A 21,408-nucleotide genomic window follows, 5' to 3' on the forward strand; every position below is an offset into this window, starting at 1 on the left:
TTTTTTGCTTCTAATATACAAGTTACTGTATTTAGCTTTCTAATTTTGTGGTGATTCATAGAAGATCTGGAGGCAATGGAATAGAATAGACTATTTTGGTTGGAAGCGAAATCAACAACAATCGCCTAGTCCAACTTCAGGACTGACCAAAAGTTAAAGCAATTTGTTAAGGACATTGCCCAAATGTCTCTTAAACACTGACAGGCTTGGGGCATTGACCAGCTCTCTAGGAAGCCTGTTCCAGTGTTTGACCATCCTCTCAGTAAATAAATGCTTCCTCATGTCCAATGTAAACCTCCTCTGGTGCAGCTTTGAACTGTTCCTGTGTGTCCTGTCACTGGATCCCAGGGAGAAGGGCTCAGCACCTCAATTCCTTAACATAGATGCCCAGATTGCCGTATATTTTTCTCTAGAGTTTGTAGCAGAATGGGAGAGAATCTGGAGAGAATAATTTTCATCTGTCTTTGTGTTGACCCACACTACCAAAACCTTCCATGTATGTTTGGAATATCTCATTGCTAGATGTGATTTCCTCTGCGCGGGGAATGTTCGTGACCGAATCTGTTACTAGTCAGGGGATGCTGTTGCATCTGTGCCCACTTCTTGTGCCATTGTAGGTTTTCCTATAACAAAGAACTTGTTGTCAGTCTCCTGAAATACCACTGAGCTTTACAACTCTTGTCTGCCTATGAATAGTTGTTATATTTAATTTCCATGGCAATGTTCCTCGCAGTTTGTCTCTTAAATAGCTGGTCATATCTCAAATATACGATTCTATCATGTGCTTCATGAACATAGCCATTTATTAGCCATGCACAGTATGTCTTTGAGTGTTTTTCTGTGACTATACAAGTGAAATTTTTATGCCAATTCAAGTTTATCTTTGCTGTCCTGAGGTGATCTCTCTTCTCTTTTTCTAAATCAGAAAACAAGAAATTGGGGAAAAAAATATAGAAATGCTAACTTAAACGCCATAAGTAAGGTCTAATTAAATTAATTAGCGCTCACTTAATTAAATTGTTAGACTCCATATTAAAGTGCCATGATTTTTGAACATAGTAGATTTTTATCATTTCCACTTACTTTCCAAGAACCTGAAATAATTCACACCTCATGAAATTTGAACATCTTGCTGCACAAACTCCTGGTGTCTACACTTGACAAAAAATGGCCAAAAAGGAGAGGGAAGTTAGGTGTTAATTTTAGGTCTGAATATAGTAAGGTAATGGCATAGCAAGAGTTTTCGTTGTTGAAGTTTCTGCTGTTGGTCCTGCAGTACGTTTAGAGATGCGGATGTATATGCTGTTTGCCAAAATTGTTTAACTTGATAGCTCCTTTTTATGTCTGCCTGAATAGATGTCAGTGCTTTGAGTCTGATTACCTAAGAAAAGTGTTAAGCTCTAATGGGACTGTTATTTGTTTGCTTATGACCTATTCCATCCAATGTTCTCACATTTCTCAAGCAGTGAATTGCATTTGTGGGAGCCATCTAAATAGGCTCTTGAACTTCTGTTGTGCAGTTTAATCATCCTGCCTGCCAATGGCATTAGGCAGGAAAGATCTTTGTTACATTTTACATTACATGTACTAGTCATCCTCAGGATTGTCAGTTGACATTAATATGGTGATGTTGGTGTATGTATTGTTTAGGAGATGAAAAAAATGCTTTTTGTGGATACTACTGTTCTAAGTGTTGGGAAACTAAAGATATATTTTGTCTTAGGATTGCCAGAATCATCATTCATAAAGGCTTTCAAGGATGATTTTTGCATAGCTGCTTTGCTTCAAAGCCAGGTGCCACGGAGCTTGTTGAGAGTGAACTTTTGTTTGTGCTTCCAGCTATGTCAGATTGCACGTACTTTCTAACTGAGAGAAATAAACAAACATTAGGAATATATACTATAAATGTGATACTCAGGTAAGAATACCAAAGCAATTATTCAGCTTCTGCAAAGCAAACGTGCTTTTAATAGAGTAAGTCTGTATTCCACAAATTAGGTTTATTCATATGTGAGATGGATCAGCTTTGGAAAGCAAATCTCTCTGATGGCTGGATAGGGAAGTCAAGGAGAGGTCCTGCTTCATGTCAGTGGGAACTCTTTACTGAATCATCCACGTTGCTGATTGAGCTCTTGATCTCTAACACAAGATGCCGTCGATCAAGTGCTCAGTTGTCTCCATGGCAGTGTTTCTGCTCCTCCTGAGTTTTACAGCAATCTTTCCAGGATTGGGAAGTTGGTAGATCAGGAATGACTTGGAAACTGAAAGATACATTGGAAAGTATTTAATGAAAACTCTTTTCTTTGGATCCGAGAATAATTATGAACAAACAGGATGCCTCTTGTATGATTCATCTATATTCTATTAAACAGGAAATATTTAGGAAAATTACTGGAATAATTACCTTGTTGCAATTGTTTTCTCCTGGTACTTTTTCCTGTGCATGCCAGCACAAGACAGCCAACAGACCTCTAAAGTATCCATGAAGATCCTTCATGAAATGTTCTTACTTTTTCTTAGTTCAAAATGTTTACTGGGTCACCATTCTTACAAATAGTAAATTTAAAAATGGATGATCAATATCACAATTGGGTAACTGAATTTTTTGAATTATCAAAATATGTCTTTTACTTGCTAGCAGGTATTATCAGATAAATCTTGGAAGGTAGCTGTGTATTTGGTGACAACACATTTGAAGTAATCACATGCACTGTACTGTGCGGAACACAGTATGCTCTGTAATGCTCAGAGGTGCCTGCAGAATAGTATTCTGTATTGAGGAAGCATAACAGAACACAGCTGTGATAATTTGATCTCATTTTGGCTGCCAGTAACTTCAGTTTCAGTTGCAATTGTGCTCCCTGTTCCATTCATCAGCTCTCCTAGTTTTTGACATTCCCAAAATGGTGAACCAAGTCCATTAACATATGATTAAAAACGTGAGTCTTGAGCCTTGATATGAAAGCTATAAATTGCTTTTAAGAAAATTCCATTGTCTTCCACTGACATGCATGCTGAATAATTTAGATGTGATTGTATCGTACAGGTTATACTCTTCTAAGTACATTTAGAAGGGCAGTGCCCGACTTCATTGCATAACTGTAGAAGTCAGAGATAAGAAACAGATGAAAACCGCTTCTATAATTCCTGCAGATATTATTAAAGAAAAAGCATGTTTTTCCCTTAATGCTGCTAATTGTACTTCTGAAATGAAATGCTCATCTTCTCTGTGTTACTCTTGAAGTTTTGCTCGGAGACAGAGGAAAGTACAACTGTGACATACATATACATACCTGTTTGTTCTTAGAGGGAAAAATGAGGAGAAGTCTTAACTGGAAATATCCTAAACTTCCAAAATGCAGATATTCTGTGCATTTTGAATTGTTCATTAAAGAAACAATTGGTACACTTGTTAAATGCTGTCTGAAAGTTTTGCCAAGTTTGAACTGACAAACAGTAGGTTGCTTGTTTCTACTGGAAATCCCAAGAAGATCTTGTATCTGTATATTCATCCAACCACTGAAACAAAATATGTGTTTCATGTAACACGAGGTTCTCTGGAGAGAACTATTAACTTAGGAGAGTAATTAAAATGTGTGTCTTAGGGACCTGTCAGATTGTGAATTGATGTTGCCATTCTTAAGGGAAGATATGGCTTGTTCTGCTGGTAATGAGCAAAAGGAACAACAGAAGAACAAAAGATAATTCTGTGTAGTTTTGGAAACAGTCCAATATTTAGCAAATGGAAGTTGAGGTCAGGATCCAGTGCTCACAGGATGAGCTCAGAAAAGATGAATAAAAAGTTTGTTATGTAGGTAACAACATTTTCAAAGTTGTTCCTTTTGTCTTCATGTATAAAATGTAAAGTACCAATTTTCTATGTGTATCTTTTCTGCAAGATGTCTGATGCATACTGTGGTGAGCAAACATGAAGGAAAGAAAAAGAAAATTTACTTAGAGAAAACAATGGCAGAGGTGAGTTTTTGCTCGTTTTTAGGCAGCCTGTTCCTTTACAACGATCTTAGCATTGGATCAAGTCAGGCAAAGCAAATTCAGACTTGTTTGGCTTTTGGGGCTTGCTTTTTTCTCCTCTTACATAGCTGGCTAAAAGGCCAAATACGAAAAAACAGTAGACAAAAGCGTTATTGTTGTGTGTGTTACTTACAGAATACTAAAGAAAAAAAAGTATCAGTTTTAGGTAATACAGATTTTTGTGTCAGGGAAATAAACATCTGTGTAGTGGACCATGTCAGGTATATTGTATTTCTGAAACCTTCAAGACTTTTTCAGAGCACTAACATGCTTTTGGGAGAATGTGTTTGATTTTTTTGAGGAAAAACAACAACACTCTCTAAAATACAAAGCACAATACTATTTCCATGTACTAAACCTGACGAAAATGTACCTCTCGCTTCTATTAATTAGGTATACAAACAAAACTGAGGATTTTCTATGTAGTTTTTCAGATGAAGGATACCGAAAAAGGGGTTTCTGCATATTTAGACAGATTGAGTAATACAGTCACAATGCTTTAATTTTTGTTACAAGATTTGATTTAAACTTTGCATTTCATTAAAATATTTGAACCAGAAGAGAACATGAATGTACTTTTCATGATGCATATGAGCCAGAACAACCAGGTAGACTATTTTTGTGAATATTTGTTCACATTTTAAGACTTCTGCAGGATGAACTGTATTTTCTAATGCTTGCTGTACCTGTTTATGCAAGACCTGGTATTTTACTTGCAAAAATATTGTGAGAAACAGATTTCTCTTACACGTTTGCACTGCTGTCCCTTTCTAGTATCTGGAGTGAAGGGGCATGTAGCACCATGTGCCTTGTATCTAGTGACAGGTAAGTGGAACTTAGCAGTAGTGATCAGGTCAGAAAATAGGCTCGCAAACATCATCACAGAATAAATGTGCAGAGTAGTTTCTCGTCAGAGTCAGGAGCTGCATACAGATAGCTCACAAACAGGACCTAATTTGTCAAATAAATTGTTCTTTGAAAATAATTCCCGTGGCTCTGATTGCTGTGCACTAAGCCAGTCTATCTGTGGAGGGCTGCTACAATGCTAGTAAGGGTCTTCAGCTGGTTTGGAGAATTTTGGTTGCTGGGTTGGCTGATAAAAAGTTTTAAATTCTGTATAAAGGCAGGTGACGAGGATTGTTGAGCGGCAGTTATGAATTGTGCCTTTTATTCTGTAGTTCCTTGTGTGTGTTTTGTGCGAGCTGCTGTTGCACATCTGGCAGTTGTTGCACAGTCAGTTAGCATAGTGGGGAAGAGCTGTAATATAATTATTCTTTATGCTGCCATCAGTGTCTTGTTCTTTTTCCGAAACACAGTGTTACTCAGACTTGCTTTATCACAGTTGATCGGTTTGCCCTTATACTTATGTTCAGCTTTGGCTTTGATACTGCATGCTTGTGAAATATTAATGTTTTTATTAAATACTTACAGCAGCTAGATATATGGAATGTTATATAATAAATGCCAAATGAAAATTTGAATTAAACTAATATCTTGTCTTGGAGCGTGTTGGAAATGAGAGTTGTTAACTATCATACCAGGGATGATGTTACCATGGAGAGAGCTTCTGTTTCCATGACATTTGCTTGTATATTTTGCTAGACCTTCAAAAGAAGTAGGGTTTTGTCTATCAAATTTGGTGGGTGTTATTCCATTACATCTGAAACTCTGCAGTGTCTCACTGCAAATGTATATTAATTCATTTCTTATGAATATTAATGGCAACTGGACCGGCCGAGAAGAAAACGGAAGGAAAAAAGTTATTAAAACTTACAGCATCCAGAAGGCAAGGGTTTTTTAAGTAATGTTTTTGACTAGGTGAGATATTCCAGCTTGATTTTAACCAGATATATACTGCTCTGCTTGTATACATTTTGGTTAATTAAAAAAACCCACAGCTACTAAAGAAGTAAAGAAGAGTTTTGCTGGTCTTAGGAAAAATTGTACTTGGCTGTGTAGCTAATGGCTTTATGCTGTGAGATCGGCCTGGTACTGGAGTAGAATTTTGGACTGCAGTAAAATTTTAAATCAAGACATGAGGTACCTCACTGTTTAAGAATCAGCTTACAGGCCTAGGGGTAGATTACAAAAGCCGTTTTTTTTCTGAGGATGAAAGAAGTGCTTTTGAGATGTGAAATACTTGGGAGCTTTCTGTAAAGGGGCGTTTCTTTATTAACTGTTAATGGCAATATCACGGTAATGATCTACAGGCAGCTTTTGCGTTTCTGCTGCATTGAAAATTTCTGATTGTGGTCACATATAGTCACAGTTCTCTTAGGCAAGATTGCACATACTTAAATACAGGTGGATATGATCCCCAGGTGCTTGAATATAAGGAGTTAAGGAACAATAGTGGTTGTTAAACATCGCTGTGTGTTTCCTGTACAAAGGCTGATGAGGAGGAGGGTTGCACTGAGTTAAACACCATTCAGTATTCTTACCCACCCCTAAGACAAAATTGCTTGCCTTGTGTTCCTAATGAACAGTTGACAGTTTTTGCCTTTGTGTACCACTCTTCTCATTAGTTTTTAGTCTCCTAGAGTGTCTTATTTTAAAACGCGCTCTCTTTTTCCCCCGGTTCCAAGTGGGTGTCTAAAACCTTAGTTCTCCGTGATACCTTCTTGGAGCAAATTATTCTGTAATATGTCTGTTTGTAACAGTTATAAGTAGTTGTCAAGATTTGAGCTGATACCCCTTTTGAAATGCATTTTTTTCAAAGGTTTTCTCAGTTTCACATTTTGAAAGCACAAATGTATGTATGTGGCTGAGGGAGCTTCCTGGAAGCCTAAAGACCTAAGAATTGTCTGTTTAATGCCACTAGAATTTTGGTCCCCCTATTTTAGTGTTTTAGTAAATAAGGAATGGTACTTCACCTAATATCCTCCCTCAACTTCCAAAACAATAATTGCTGTAGCTTTATTTTAGACAAGATGTCTTTGGTTTCCACTTGAACTAAATTTCTAGATCTTTCTGCCAAAACCACTGACTCCCCATCTGCTAACTTGTATGGTTCATGTTCTTTGTCCAGGCTTTAGAATCCTTTAATTTCAAGAAATAACGTATTAAATGCTTTTGGTTTATTATAGTCATGTTCTGCTTCTGTTGAGGACATCGTATACAGCAGAAAAGGTTCTTACAGGACAGCTCCTAAAGTGAGCATGATACTTACGGTTTGTGGTGTCAAGAGCGGTGTAACTCTGTGTGAGTCTCTGATCCTTTTGGAGAACCTGCTTGGATCGACAGTAGGTGGATTTATTCACTCTGCTGCCATCTCTGTACCTCTCCTCTCTCACTCTGCTATAAGCAAATTTTTGAAGGGTTCTGTTAAAGTTGTTTCACACATAGGATGGTGCTTCACAATAATCTAGTGCATTGTTTCAGAATTCATACTAGCATGCTCATTATTATCTCCTTGTGTTGGAGTAACATTTGCACTGGAATGATAAACTCACTTTACCTTGGAGGTGTTGTCACAGATTCTTGCTTGAACCAATGATATTTTTTCCCTGTGTCATTCTCAGTTGTGACAGTGATATTAAGCTTTATGTTCTAGAGGATAAAGGAAGGACTGTTGTCTTTTTATGACATCAGCAAAAAGGATGCATTGGAAACCGAGTAGGTTGAAAAACCTTTTAGAGGGATATCAGATGTTAAAATGCTTCTTGTGAAATGGCTCAAGTTTGCTTGCTTCTCCGAGAATTGTCCAGTGACTGCACATCAAACATTTCAGCGTTGACTTAATGGGGAATTGGCCCTGTGAGGAGCAGTCTTAAGAAGTGCAATTTCATCTTTTAAATACGTTCTACATTTGTTTGTGGAAAAGCTATGTTTAGCCACTCCTTCTCATCCCCCATCCTTGCTTGTAGCAGTGTTAAAATCTGCTAAACCTGTTGGCGTTTGTTTTTGCAAATGATAAAGTCACCCCCTCCCCTAATTCTCTGCACCTTCAGCTGCCTGTCTGCTCAGAGCAACTACCTAAACCATTAGTTTAACATTTGGTGTAATTGAAGGAGAGGAAACATTCAAGGGAAGGGAAAGGAGAAAAAGCAACAGAGATTAGGAACTGTCGGAAACCTTTGTTCCAGTAACAGAATGAAAGGTCCCTGCCAGCAGCCAAGAAGTTGGAAAAAGTTCTTCATGGCAGTTGCTCAATCCCGGTATTGAAACCAGAGATCTTGTGTTGCGTGTCTGATCAGCATTTGTGTGCTCATGCTCTGTAGACGGGATAAAAAAAAAAAATCTGATGTGGCTGAAATGATTGCTTTGTTGTGTTTTCAAGTTGGTTACAAGGCAAGATTAGCAACCAGTGTCAGAACCACTGCTTTTAGTGGGAGAATGTTGCTTCCTAAGAGGGGCAGCAATGAATCTTGACAGTAACTGGAGTTCTTTGAGTGACTTTATACATACAACCTACACTTCTTTTCCGTTTTACTTGGCAGCGCTCAGCACATGGCTACCCCGTTCAACTTAACCTTTTCTTACCCAGAGCCGCTGACTTGCTTGTTCCTAAGTCAGAACTACAAGAATTAATTTCTCACAAGGTGTGGGCAGGATCCTTTCCTTGTCTCCTTTCACATGCTGTGTCTTTTCTTCTTAGAGGAGGAGTTTTCCCTTCTCATTATCCAAATTACTCTCCTGAAAATGCATTAATGTATTAATCTTGTAGCAGACTTGAAAGAGAGAACACATACTAATATTTTCAATGTACTTTTTTTTTTTCCATGTTGCTTTTCATCTCCAAGCACATCAGCTTGCAAAGTGAAAGCATTGTGAAGCACATGCTGAGTTCTTCTGGTTGGATTTACACTCATGTTGTATGAATGTTTTCTTGTGAAACTAAGGATGTAAAATATGGGGTTTGTTAAAATAACAAATCTATATATATAATGATGCATTTAATATGATTAATACTTATCGTTTTATAATTTATATATTAGAATATGTAGTTGAGAAGGCTAGTTCTGTTGTTTCTTATAAAATACCGCAGGATTTAGTATTCCAGGCAAGACTCATAAATATTTAATTCAAGGAGATTTGTAAGCCTGTAAAATGTAATAAGCTACCCCTTAATGACAATTTTGTGTAACATACGTTTGGCAACATGTAGAAGAAAATCCTGCTGGCAATTCTGTGCATCATCTTTCATGCATATCTGTTCAGCTCTAGGGGCTTTTTAACTCTGGAATTAAAAAGAGAAATTAGAGTGTGTCTGGGACCAGCATGCTGCAATTTCTTAGTTTGTACTTGTACATTTCTTCTTATGTTCAGATTAGCTTAAAGCTGTAGCCCACTGTTTGCCTCTTGATGTAAGGCTTCATTCTTTTTTCCAAGGCTGACATTCCTCAAGAACTATTTTGGAAGATGTTTTTGCATCTTTCTGTTTAGGTAGGGTTGGTAGTTTTCATTAATCTTCCCAAAGTGTAAGGTGATTTGCTGAAATATCCCTGGTAATGCTGATTATCATTGTAGCTTAAGAAAAATGTCGACAAAACCAATGTTATGATGAAGCCTTAAGTTTACAGGTTGGAACTCCTGCAAATGTGGTCTCTAATACAGATAAATTACCCAACCTCCAAATCAGGTTATCACAGTGAGTCAGCCGAGAGAACTGCTGCTCACTTCATGGAGATTCTTTTGTTACACCGGGGATGCTTCTGCTGTCAGACTTCAAGCACGGAATACTTCCTGCTGATCCAACCCAACTTTTGTGAGATTTCTCAGAGCCTTTGATCACAAACTAACCATCCACAAAGAAATAAGTCCTTTGAGAGACTGACTTCCCTCTCCCTCTGGTGTAAATTCAATTGACTGTACTTGAGCTTGAGTTGGGACAGAGGTAGTAAAAATGAAAGGACAGAAGGTGAGGAGAGATTTGGGCCGTCGGGCTTTGAGAAATGAGAGGAGGTTTAGGCGGATATTCATGAAGCTTTAAGCATGTAAAGAGACATGAAAGGTAAGGTTCATAAAACAAGTGATGCAATGAAGCAACTGCATTTAGCCCTTTATGCAATGAAAATTAATGTTTCCTCCAACATCACTGACTTCATGCAACTAAGGTGGTTTTTTTTTTTCCACAGTAGAAGTGTGAAAAGAAGATTAAGAAAGAAGATGTTCCCCCTAAGGCTCTTTCAAAGATTTTTTGTGTCACTAGGGGAGAGGAGAAGAATAATAAGCATTACTTTAGGAGACTAAAAGGAAAACAAAATTAAGGGCAAAGGACTGGGGCCAGGAGTGCTTCTGTATTATCTTGATTGTCCCAACAGCCTTCTTCAGACTCATCATCTTCCGTCAGCAACTTCTGTATCTGGGAATTAAGAGGGAATGTCTTGAACAGCCCTCAGGAGATGAATTTGGATAAAGTCATGTTAAACATACAGTGGAATGAATGTCAACATTTAAAATTTGACATATTATCAACTAAAGGGTAGTTTTTAAAAGGTTATTGAGGAAAAAATATGTAGATTTGATCTTTTTCATTATATTAATTTCTATCTAAGGCTGTTAGTGAGTTGTGAAGCTCAATTAGAAAGAAAATTTCATCTGGGGAAGTAAATACAGTAGTATTCTGTAGTCACGTTGTCATCCTGATGACAAATTACACTATGGTTACACACTGAGGCCATCTCAGTTCAAGTTAGCAATACAAAGTGAAATAAAGAGACTGAAATAAAGCAACAGAAGGAAAATTGAAGTGTCTTGATTGCTTTTATTATTGCGTTAATTTTTGCTGCAGACTTACACAGCAAATATTTAGTAAGGTTATAAAAAATAGATGGTGTAAAATAAGAAAATTACAAAATAATCAATAGCAATATAAAGCTATGTCAAGTAGCAGCCATGGACCATCACCAGTTCCTTTACCATGGGGACTAAAGCTCTGTTGTTAGGACATTTCTTTTGTCACAGAGGTAGGAGTGTGTAGCTTGGCAACCGTTACCTTAATGTGCAAAAAGTACAATTTAGAATTGATGGCAAACACTGGTTAGTCCTTTGGAGACCGTATATTTATTAGCCAGGAATTTAAAGCCATTTACTTTTTTCCTTTTTGCTTCAGACCAGATACTGGAATTTCTAGTTCCAGATCCTAATAGTAAGTGAAAGGATGAATACAAACAGAAGTGACTGATAACAGGTTTCTGTGGCTGACAGTAATGTGCTGGGGGGGCCAGGGGGGACGGATGGGAAAAGAAGCAATGAGTAATTTTGTGGCTGCTGCATTCTGATTGCTATAAACATTGATTTTTGGCTGTGAACCGAACTTCATTTATCAAATATTAATAGGGTTAATATGTAGATGACATCAGTTATGAAGAAAATTTCCTGGTATTTTTTCTACTTGCTTAATGGAATATTGAGAAAAGATATTAGTATAGTTGTGAAACAAGATGTTTAATGAAGCCAGAGGTATAAAGCTAAATTAAAGTGCAAGCATAGAAGACGTTTAGCCCAATAATCACCAAAGAAGGGCAATACAGATATTGCATTAACATGGATTTCAGAGTCACTTCTGGAAAAAAGTAGTTGAAAAATATCCATTAAAATATTAACAGTTTCTGCACACAGGTTAACCTTCTAAACCTGATTTGCATTCAAATCTTAAAATTCTTAGTATGAAATACAATCTAGCACTTTTAAAATGAGTCCATTCTAGTAGCCCGTTTTGCTTTCCAGTCTGCTATGGCAGTAAAGCTTAATATTTCAGAAGTCATTTTGGTTATAACCACTTTCTTTCTACTTCATATAGCTTCAAGTCACATTTTCATAAGAGACAAATTGTGGTACAACAAAATTTTCACAATAAAAACTGCCACTTGTTGCTAACCAGTACTAATGTATTAAGAAGTATAATTTCTATTTAATCTCTTAATTCTGTAAAGGAAAAATGTCTGGAATACACCAGTTATTGTGTCTTAGAACACAGGTTAATATTTTTCTTTATTTTCCTTTTTAAAATGGACGAATTGAATAACTGACACAAATCTGCTTGACTACATGGAGTTAAAGCAGCTGGTGACTTCACCACCAAGTAAGGAGTTGTTAAAAACTTTATTATTGGAAGTGGGCTCTGTCATTCTCTTGGCTTGGTTTTGGACACTAAATGATTTCAGCCTGGCCAAGGGACCTGTCTTTTCCCTGGCTTTTTGAGCTTTAAAAGTTATTGTCTACAGATTTGCTTTCTGCGATGTGAGAGCAGTACATTGCGTAATATTCGGAATTCATTAACAACCTTATTTTCAAGCTGATCAAATATTTATTGAGCATCAAGATGTCTCTGTATTCTGATCAAATTACTGAACCAGGCAAAGAGGTGATGTTTAGTGAGGACTGCAGCTCTTTTATTGTTCAGGTGGTTTGAAACAGTAATTTAGAACACTGAGCATTAAAAGCAGCATTTATTATTCTCTTTTCCTTTTAGTTTAAAGAGTTTTTTTTTTTTTTTTTTTAAAGGGAGGAGTTTATTTTTTCTTTTTTTTTTTCGGTCATCATCTTTTAGACAGGGCGTCATGGCCATCTGTCCATGGTTAGACACAGGGTGTGCTGGGTGAAGGACTTGATACAAAGTGTGGAAAGCGTTTGGATCATGTTTTGGAGTGGTACAAACTCTGCAGCCTTTTTGTGTTCTTACAGATTTTCCGTTCAGTGTTTAGATTCTTTTATTTTTATTCAACTGTGAAAATGCCTTTCACAAATGACCAGTGTTTGGAAATCACTGATGTTTACCCAGGCATTTCTTGTAGTTTCGTCACTCAGAGGAGTACTTAAAATCCTTTCTTCCTGCCTTTCCTTTTATAAGGATAGGGGCAATTGATTCATATTTAAAAAAACTGCCCTCTTTAGCATTTTAGGAGGTTATACAGAAATTATGTCGAGCATCTACAGAAAAGAAAACAGTACTGGTTATATTTGATTTGTTTTTCTAAATAAAGGACTCCTCATAATTTTTGAGACACTGAGTGCCATTGAAGAGATTGAATTAAAGCACCTTTTCTTAGTAGAATCTGTATAGACAAGTAAAATGCAACATCTTTACCTGGCTGACCTGCATTTGTCAAAGTTTCATCTATTGCATTCATTGACAGAAATTTCTTAGATGCCTCTGAACTCTTCAGACTCTCCAAACTTGGATCAACCAATATTGTTTGTATCTCAGCTTCAACATCTCATTGTTTTACTGCCTTATAATCATTTTGTGTTGCTCCTGAAGGTTTTAATGATAGAGTTTGGAATTTCTGTGTGTGTGTATGTGTTTACAGTCATGTTGTTGCTATTTCTAACTTTTCCAGCAAACTTTTTTATTTTCCCAAAAGATCAGTCATGTACGCTCCCCTGAATCATTTGGTCGTATGGTGGTGCTTGAATACAGCCAAACGTGGGCTGTATATCTAGGAGCAAATGTATTAAGTCCCAGCTAAAGGTGTGAATCTGAAAATAATTATTTCAGCTAGTTATCAACACCTTTCAATGCAATGCAAAAGAATACGAAGTATATATACACTTTCTTTTGTATACCACTGTATACATAGGCAGTGAAAAGAATAATAGAATAGTCGGTTCAGTTCTGTTGCGTAGTCTTCTACAGGATTTTGTGAAATTACAATATAAAGATAAGTACATTAGCCAACTCGAAAATTACCTGTTCCCTGAGACTCAGTCATTTTATCTTAAAAAAGGGAAGTAATTACACGGAGAGCTGGGCTTCAGTCTAAAATAAGGCATTAACAAGATTCAGTGTAGAAATAATCATACATTTTTAAGCACAAGTGTAATAAATGTCCGTAGTAACTTCCCTGGATATATGTTGTGGTTTCTGCATCACTTGGGATCTTTTGTACAGGTGTGCTGTAATTTGAACAGGAATTATAAGCTTAATTATGGACATTATTGTTCGACCTCTGTCCTATATGCAACAGAGCTGAATCAGTGAGCCCGATAATGGTTTCCAGTCTTAAAAATCTATGACTATACAATTGAGTCAATGGTTGCCCTTCATCTTGTGGTTTCTTGATCCACTGATGTGACTTATTCACATAATCCGTCGGCAATGTTAGCAACTTCTGTTTCTTTGGCTCATCTCTCTATAAGGTCAGGCCTGAAATGATGGATTATAATCGATCCATTTGGTTCATTTAAATGATCCAGGGTCTGTAGTGCAAGAAAACAAAAACACATTTTGGGTAATCATTCTGTCTTTATGTTTACACAGCTGAATGCAAACTGTTAGACTGGGTAGGACAGCAGCTGCCCTATGGATATTAAGAGGCCTGAGAATTAAGTAGAGCTCTTCAGAGTAAACATTTAACCATTGATTTGAGTGGGAAAGAAGAGCAGATGTGTTGTTATTATAGGTTTGCAGGAGTTAACTTTCTCCTTTCACGTGAAAGCTTTAGCATCATGTTGAATACAAAGTTGCTTGCAAACAATTTAATTAAAACTCAGAAGAATATTGGTAATGGAAATGGGTGGATATTACAGTGGAATAAATATTTCTTACTGTTTGTGAATGTGGAGTGTTCTAGAATGTTCTTAAAATGCTTTTAGTGTCTTCATCCTGCTAAGTAAGTCTAACTAAATATCAGAATATCATTTATGTAATGACAAAAGTTTCTTCTTGGTGTTAAAATATGAAATAGTAGGTAACTTCTTTGAAACTTAAAATTATTAGACATGTGAAGGTGTATATTTAATATTTATATTTCTTGTTCAAGGATACTTAATTGCAATTTGTTGCATATTCAGTGTGGTTAAATTTGCAATGTGGCAAATTACATTTCATCATAGAATCACAGAATACCAGGTTGAAAGGGACAATAGGGATCATCTGGTCCAAGGCTGATGATTTAAAAGGACTCTCTAGTAGATTCCCAGTAGCTGTCTTGGTTAACTCCATCCCCTCCTGCCTTACCTGCCCTTGTTCTCCAGTGGTATTCAACCTGCCGTATCTCTTGGGCAAGAATGGGTATTCAAGTAAATCTTCCCAGGGCCTTCTGTGCCCTTTTCCCAACCTTCTTTCTAAATTGGTGTGTGCCCGCAGCTGCCAGCTGAGCAGCCCTGTGGACGCCTTGCAGGGCCAGGTCTGACCAGTTTCCTGAGGGAAGGAACAGCTGGCAAGAAGCAGCACTGTGCCTGGTAGGAGAAGGAGCTGGGTTATTTGCTAGCTTTCTGCCATTTGGAGGTGGAAGGAGAGAGAGAAGACATAGAGGATGCAAATTGTAAAGTGACCCATGTTAGCTGCTCTTGCACTTGAGGAGAATGGTATTTAATAAAGGTGAAGGAGGTAGAGCTGCCTGATGAGGCTTTGTAGGCCTGTGAGCCGCCCTTGTCAAGGAGATCTTCTCTTCCTCCTCTTGATGAGACACGAACTTCTCTCTTGGTTATCCCACCTCCTCTTCCTTTTCAGTCGCTAGGAGAAATAAACCATTTGTTTTGTCTGGACTGAAGTTACTCAATCTTCCAGGTGGGTGTCTTCATGGTGAGTCAGCAACGCCCCACAACCCGGACTGCCTGCCCAGAATGCAGTCCCAGAAACCAACCCCACTCTTCCTCCTACGAAATACTAAGCAGCAAAGTCTGCCCCATGTGAAAGGAACTGTTTGGAGTGAAGCTTCATCCTCATTATGGACAGCAAACATCCCCATTGCCCAGGCTTTCAGCTTTCTGCTGAACCTCCCTTTGAAGCCAAATGCTGAGAAGACACGTGGCTTTAGGCAAAACCAAAACCTGTGTGGGAGAAATATCTGTAACCTACAAGAAATGTGTCAGCAAAAGTTCAGATAACAGAACTTTGAGGGCCAGCCTTTCTCATGACCTGTGGGGAGAGGAGAAAAGAGTTTCCCCCGCTATGGGCAACTGTGGAGGAAGGGGGCAACTAGACTTAGTACTTTTGGGACAGGGCAGTGGATCTGGGCTTCAACATGACCAGCAACCCATCACTTTGCCCTGGAGTGCTAAAATGGCCCATCAGGGTCTAACAAAAAATCCCGAACTGTGAGTTGAGTGGACCCACCTAAGCCTGTGGAGTTGAATATAGGGTCAGGAATTGATGAGATTCAGCAGCTTCTGAGGGGTACCAGAGGGTGTGCTTTTTGTGGGGCTGTGTTCTATAAGGTTTCTGTGTCCCAAGGTGTTGGATGTACGTCTGAATTTTAGGTTGGTTATTGTGCTCTTTCCTGAAGTTCAAGATCTTCATAATAGGGGTACATTTGTCATACTACTTCTGACACATCTGTTGTCCCTGGACTTTCTTGTCTTGAGCGAAGGTGATACTGATTGATAGTACTCTCATGAAAAAGAAAGGTATGATTGAAAGAAAGGAGCTGGGGTTCTGCCAGGAGGGAATAGCCACAAAAGGGCTATTATTTATTTTAATAATAACAATAACCATGACTATAATATTGCAAAGATAGAAGAAAAGTTGGGTAGATGCTGAATGAGTAGCAGAGTTGGTAGATATTTGAGGGCTGGAGTTTCCTGACCAACATGAAAGCACTGACAGTTTTATTTCTTCAAAGTGGCATTTCAGGATGTTGTGGGATATCTTCACAGCTCAAGCTGATCTGTGTGAGGTAGGTGCTGGGTGACATTGCAGTGGGACGGCCTTTGCCTTGGACTCTGGTGTCCATAATTATGGGCTCCAGTGCAGCAGGTGTGTCCCCAAAGTGAAACTTCAAGTCTGGTTTTATGTATATGGAATCCAGTTTGCGTGCACCAGAGCTGCCCTGCTATCTCATCTAACATGTACTAAGTAGGAACAACTGGGGGGTTTGCTTTGGAAGTTTGTTACTTTTGCAAACTAAAATACTAGTGTAAGTGAAACCTGTGAGCATCCAAAGAGATTAGAGCTTTGTAGAATAATTTAGGTTGGAAGGGGCTTCAGTAGGTCATCTAGTCCAATCCTTTAAAGCTATTTGAGATAGTTTCTGATTTGTCAGTGTATCAAAAGGTGTGGAGTTCTAATTTCTGTGGTTATGCTAGACTGAAAGGTTTCAGATGGAACCATTAACTTTATATTGAAGATTATATGGGATCTGATATGTGTTAGAAGTAGTCATGTACGTGCATATTTGTCGGGGGGTGGTGATGAGTATATCATTGCTATGAATGCTATATTTAAAATGCTAGGGAGCAGTTTGGTCTCAGACAGATTGCTTCACATTTTGTTTTGAAATTAGAATATAGAATAACTTCAGGCAGAACAGGTCTGCAGTATGCAATGATTCATCTAAGGTGAAGTTTTCACATACTTAACAAGCAGAATTCTTGTTGGGCTTCAGCTCATCTTTAAAGAAATCAATTTAGCACTTAGCATTCAAACTCAAGAAATAACTAGTGCTGTAGCGTGTGTATGGATCACCTGTTAGAAAAAATAATCTCCTTCTCAGGGATTACTAATGGTTGAATTGATTGAATTCTCCTGTGAATTTCTGTCTTTCATGGTAACAGAAGAAGGCTGGGTGGGGCTGTGTAACTTGTTCTTAATATGAGCTTTGAAGTCTGATAGCTCATCAAAGCCTTTGTAACTGTTTTGGAAAGATATTTGTGCATGGCATGTTAACTTTAGCAGGTGTTCAGTATAGCAAGTGAGAAGGGTGTTATTTGGCAGTGGTCAAATTAAGTGTCATAGTCAAAAGTGTATATTTATTCCCGTTGATTTCTAGGTAAGATCTCTTTGTCTAACTCAAAGTGCGGTAGAGATAGTTTTTCCTCAACTTTTTTATTAATAGGGCAAAATGTTTAGCTGAGGCTTGTTTCACACTGTGCTGGTTCTAGAGGTAAAGGCAAAAAAGATAACTTCATCTTAAAGAACAAATCCTCCTCCACGTCCCTTCAAGCAAGTCAGCCAATTAATTTTCTATTTAAACTTGAGTCAAAATTGTGAATCCAGCAGTGCAATCACAGGTATGCAGGTATGTCCTGTCGAAACACTGCTTTTCATTACTGATCTTGGAATAGTTGTTGCTGTCTGTTGTGAAGTTGGTTTCTTATTGACTTTTAGGAGAATGTAACTTGTCAGTCTTGGAAAAGGAGTTTGAAAAAATTGTATAGTAGATCATATGGGAAAATATACATTAGTGTTGAAGCATGTGTAGAAAATGCAATGCTAATTAAAAAAAAACTGAGAGTGAGGGCACGTGTCATGGAAGATCAGGGAGGAAGTAAGGCCTCTAAGCTTGATGACTGTTCTGGACAAAGGAGTAGAAACTGTAATAAGGAATACAGTAGATGATATCTGGGTAAACATGATATAGTTGGGTAAAACTGCATGCCTTTTTAAAGTTACGCATCCCCAACACAGGGATCAAAAGTCATTTGATTAAGGATCACATGGTATTCTCTGCTAAGACTTCCAGAAAGCTTCTGTCAACGTTTCTCACAAAAAACCCAACGCTTGAAGAAACTAAAGCAGATGTGAGACTTGAAAGAAAAGGTTCTTACACAGATAAGCACTTGGTTAAAAAGTAGGAGTGAAGGGATGGGGTCCTGTTCAGTCCTCACCAGGGTGGGGAGTCACCTGTACTGCGCATAAGCAAGATGGAAAATGGGATGAACCATAAAGTGACATTTGCTTGCTGGATCACGAAGGGCTAGTGCTAAATCTGGAGAATTATAGTAAGCCCCTACAAGACTGAGTGATAAAACAGCACATAAACCTCTATGCAGATAAGTGTGGAGTAACTGCACATGTGAAATGATAGCCTCTGAACTGAGTGTCTTTCTGTGCGTATAGAAGCACATCAAGCCATGAGCAGCATAGAAGCAATGGGGTTTGATTGCTCGCCATCTCTGTATGAGACCTAGGGAGTGCAAGGGTTTGAAGTCAACAGAAGCTGGTTCAGAACGAACAAAAGGTGGTGGTTTTTCTTGCAGTGTGGTTGGGCTGGGCATGGAACGCTCTGCTGGGGGCCCTAACAGCTGGTAGAGGTTTTACATGGTCTTACTGGGGAGCCAGGCAAGCTCATGCAGGGGAAACCAAAAATCAGTAAATAGGTAGGAATTAGATTTGAATCACATCCGCATCAGGAGGACTCTGTTTAGCCTGTTTTAATCTTCTCCTTGAAGAAATGATACGTAAAAAGATGGTTTGGAGCCATTTATTAAACCAGTTGAGGTTGTTTTCTAAAGTCAGTTAGACTGGGTCTAGTCTTCATAGCTCATGAGGTCTCAAAAATATGACCTGCTACTTATAAAGAAATTGATTATTTGAGTATATATTAACAAATCCATCAGTGTAGACAGTCCAGTAATCTTGCTGGGAAGTTTACTGCAAGTCAATAAATTAGAAGTCATGCCACATAGAGGCTTAATACGAAATTTTAGGATTATCTGTGATTGACAGATGATACTTATAAAATAGTTGGAGACCTCAGTGATGCTAAAAGACTGAAGAGCAACCATTAAGATGAATCTTCTCTTCTGTACAGGAAAATCAACACCTTTTTCAACCTTCATACGTGCTGTAGCAGCTGTTTCATAAATTCAATTTTCACCATGTGTGGAGAAATTTGTCACAAACTGAAGTGTTCCCCATAGTTCTTTGAACTAGTTAGTAAATACTTGGCAGTAGCTATTGTCTTTGGCCAAATAAGAAATTGCAAAAAAGAGAGCAAGTAATGTCTTTGTGAAAACTGTATTTTGCCTTATTGTTCTTGGAACATATTTTAGTCATAAATGTTATGTATATGTGTGTGATTACAATAATAAGTCAGGCAGGTGGCTCTAATACTGACTTTTGGAAGGGGTTTATAGCACCCTGAACAGGAACCAGAATAGAACACATGAGGTTGTCCCTCTCAAACCATTTAAGGAACGTGATCAAAAAATAAAAGAAGATGCACTGCAGCCAGCCACGGTCAAATTCCAGAAGAAGCTTTTCGTAGTTTAGTTTTGTCATGAGTAGGAGAACCATGACTAAAAATGTTTAGAGCTAATTTGAGGTTCAATTGCGTGAAGCTTGCTTTTACTTACTGTCTAGCAAAAGTCATGCACCATCTTTTCATCAAGAAATTGTAAGCAAGATGCAGTGAATTTAATTGGGAAACAATAACTTTCCATTCTTACATCAGGAAACAGAAAATTCTTCACCTGCTTTTGTCATATTAGAACTAGAACTGTTAGGTTTATCATCAATAAATTTTGCATTTTTCATATATTTAGCATGGCATGGATGCAATGTGATGGTAGTGATCGCTATGTTATTAAAAGACACTGGACATTCTTGGGTATTTTTAGGTAAAATTGCATAAATTTTCTCATTGTGGATTAATAATGATCTAACAACTAAATACTCTTGTTCTGTGCATCTCCAAATTATTCTTTTACTTTTCCTGTATTCATTTTAATTCTGATGGGAAGGGTTGACAGGTTTGCTCTCATTGTTAGCTGAGGACAAACAAAATGTCAGCTTAGTAAACCAAAGCAGATAATAGAAGAGACCATGAGAAACCCAAGCTCTAGTTTAAGAGAAAATTGTTCCTTGTAACTTTTTGCTCAAGTGTCTGCCCTTTCTCTTAAGCAACAGATATCCTCTTATTTATGTCCCTGTATGTCATGGTGTTCCTTAATCTTTACATAACTTAAATTCCTTTGGTATGAAAGAACATCTTTCTGATGGGCCTTTCTGAGAGTTGGCACTGTGGAGACTGCTGGCTCTTTCATGTTGGGTCAGCCAACAGCATGAATAACAAAAATATTATTCATAGAATTGTTCGTAAATGTTGCGATTACCTTAAATGTCTCATCCCTCTTTTCATTTGTTACTGTGCTGTCTTATTTTCTTTGCCAAAATTTTCCTTTGGCCAGAGAGAGATAACGAAGTATGCTGCATGCTAACTTTTCTTTCAGTTCTCAGCATTTTATTATATGCAGTGGCTTGGGTACAGTACTAAGCAGTTTCAAAAGGGAACAGCAAATAAAGTAGTGAAGCACAACTACCTCTGTGGTAATGGAAATCATAATTTCAGACACTAAGTATTGTAATTCATTAGAGACAGCTAATATAGTCTGAAATGGTGAGCTGTTACTTTTAAAACCAGTGAAAAACAATAAGGATAATTAAACTGCTTTTTGATTGTCCTCAGAAATACAAGCCCGGTCGATGTGATGATATTTTGAAGTGGAAGCCACCCAGCCTGAACTCTGTTGATTTTCGTCTAAAGATAACAAGAATTGGTGGAGAGGGGTATGTAATCTGTTCCCTTTTTAAATGTATAGCACTCGTGTGAATGTCTCTTAGCAAATAATCCCTCCTCTGGTATTTCTTGACATTTCCTGGGGCTATGCCTTTCTATATTCTGTAGAATTTGTTCATTGAAAATACAGACAACTGTTGTGATGACTGCTGTAGTGAAAAACAATGACAGATGTTTATAATATAAATTT

The 21,408-nt window shown here is 37.8% G+C and overlaps 1 protein-coding gene across 3 annotated transcripts in view; it reads left to right on the top strand.

Moving 5' to 3' along the window:
* RNGTT (RNA guanylyltransferase and 5'-phosphatase) overlaps positions 1–21,408 on the top strand; it is a 182,290-nt gene that overhangs the window by 98,731 nt on the left and 62,151 nt on the right. Inside the window, exon 13 of one of the 3 annotated variants that reach the window (XM_071806780.1) lies at positions 10,113–10,686. The exons of 1 other annotated variant lie outside the window; for it this stretch is intronic. In XM_071806780.1, the coding sequence (XP_071662881.1) occupies positions 10,113–10,241 (129 nt within the window). In that variant the 3' untranslated portion in view covers positions 10,242–10,686. Of the gene's footprint in view, positions 1–10,112; positions 10,687–21,107; positions 21,209–21,408 lie in introns of those variants that run through there. One more of the 3 variants, XM_065834827.2, reaches the window with a different exon arrangement.

This window comes from Patagioenas fasciata, chromosome 3 (genome assembly GCF_037038585.1).
Source record: "Patagioenas fasciata isolate bPatFas1 chromosome 3, bPatFas1.hap1, whole genome shotgun sequence".
Lineage (NCBI taxonomy): Eukaryota > Metazoa > Chordata > Aves > Columbiformes > Columbidae > Patagioenas > Patagioenas fasciata.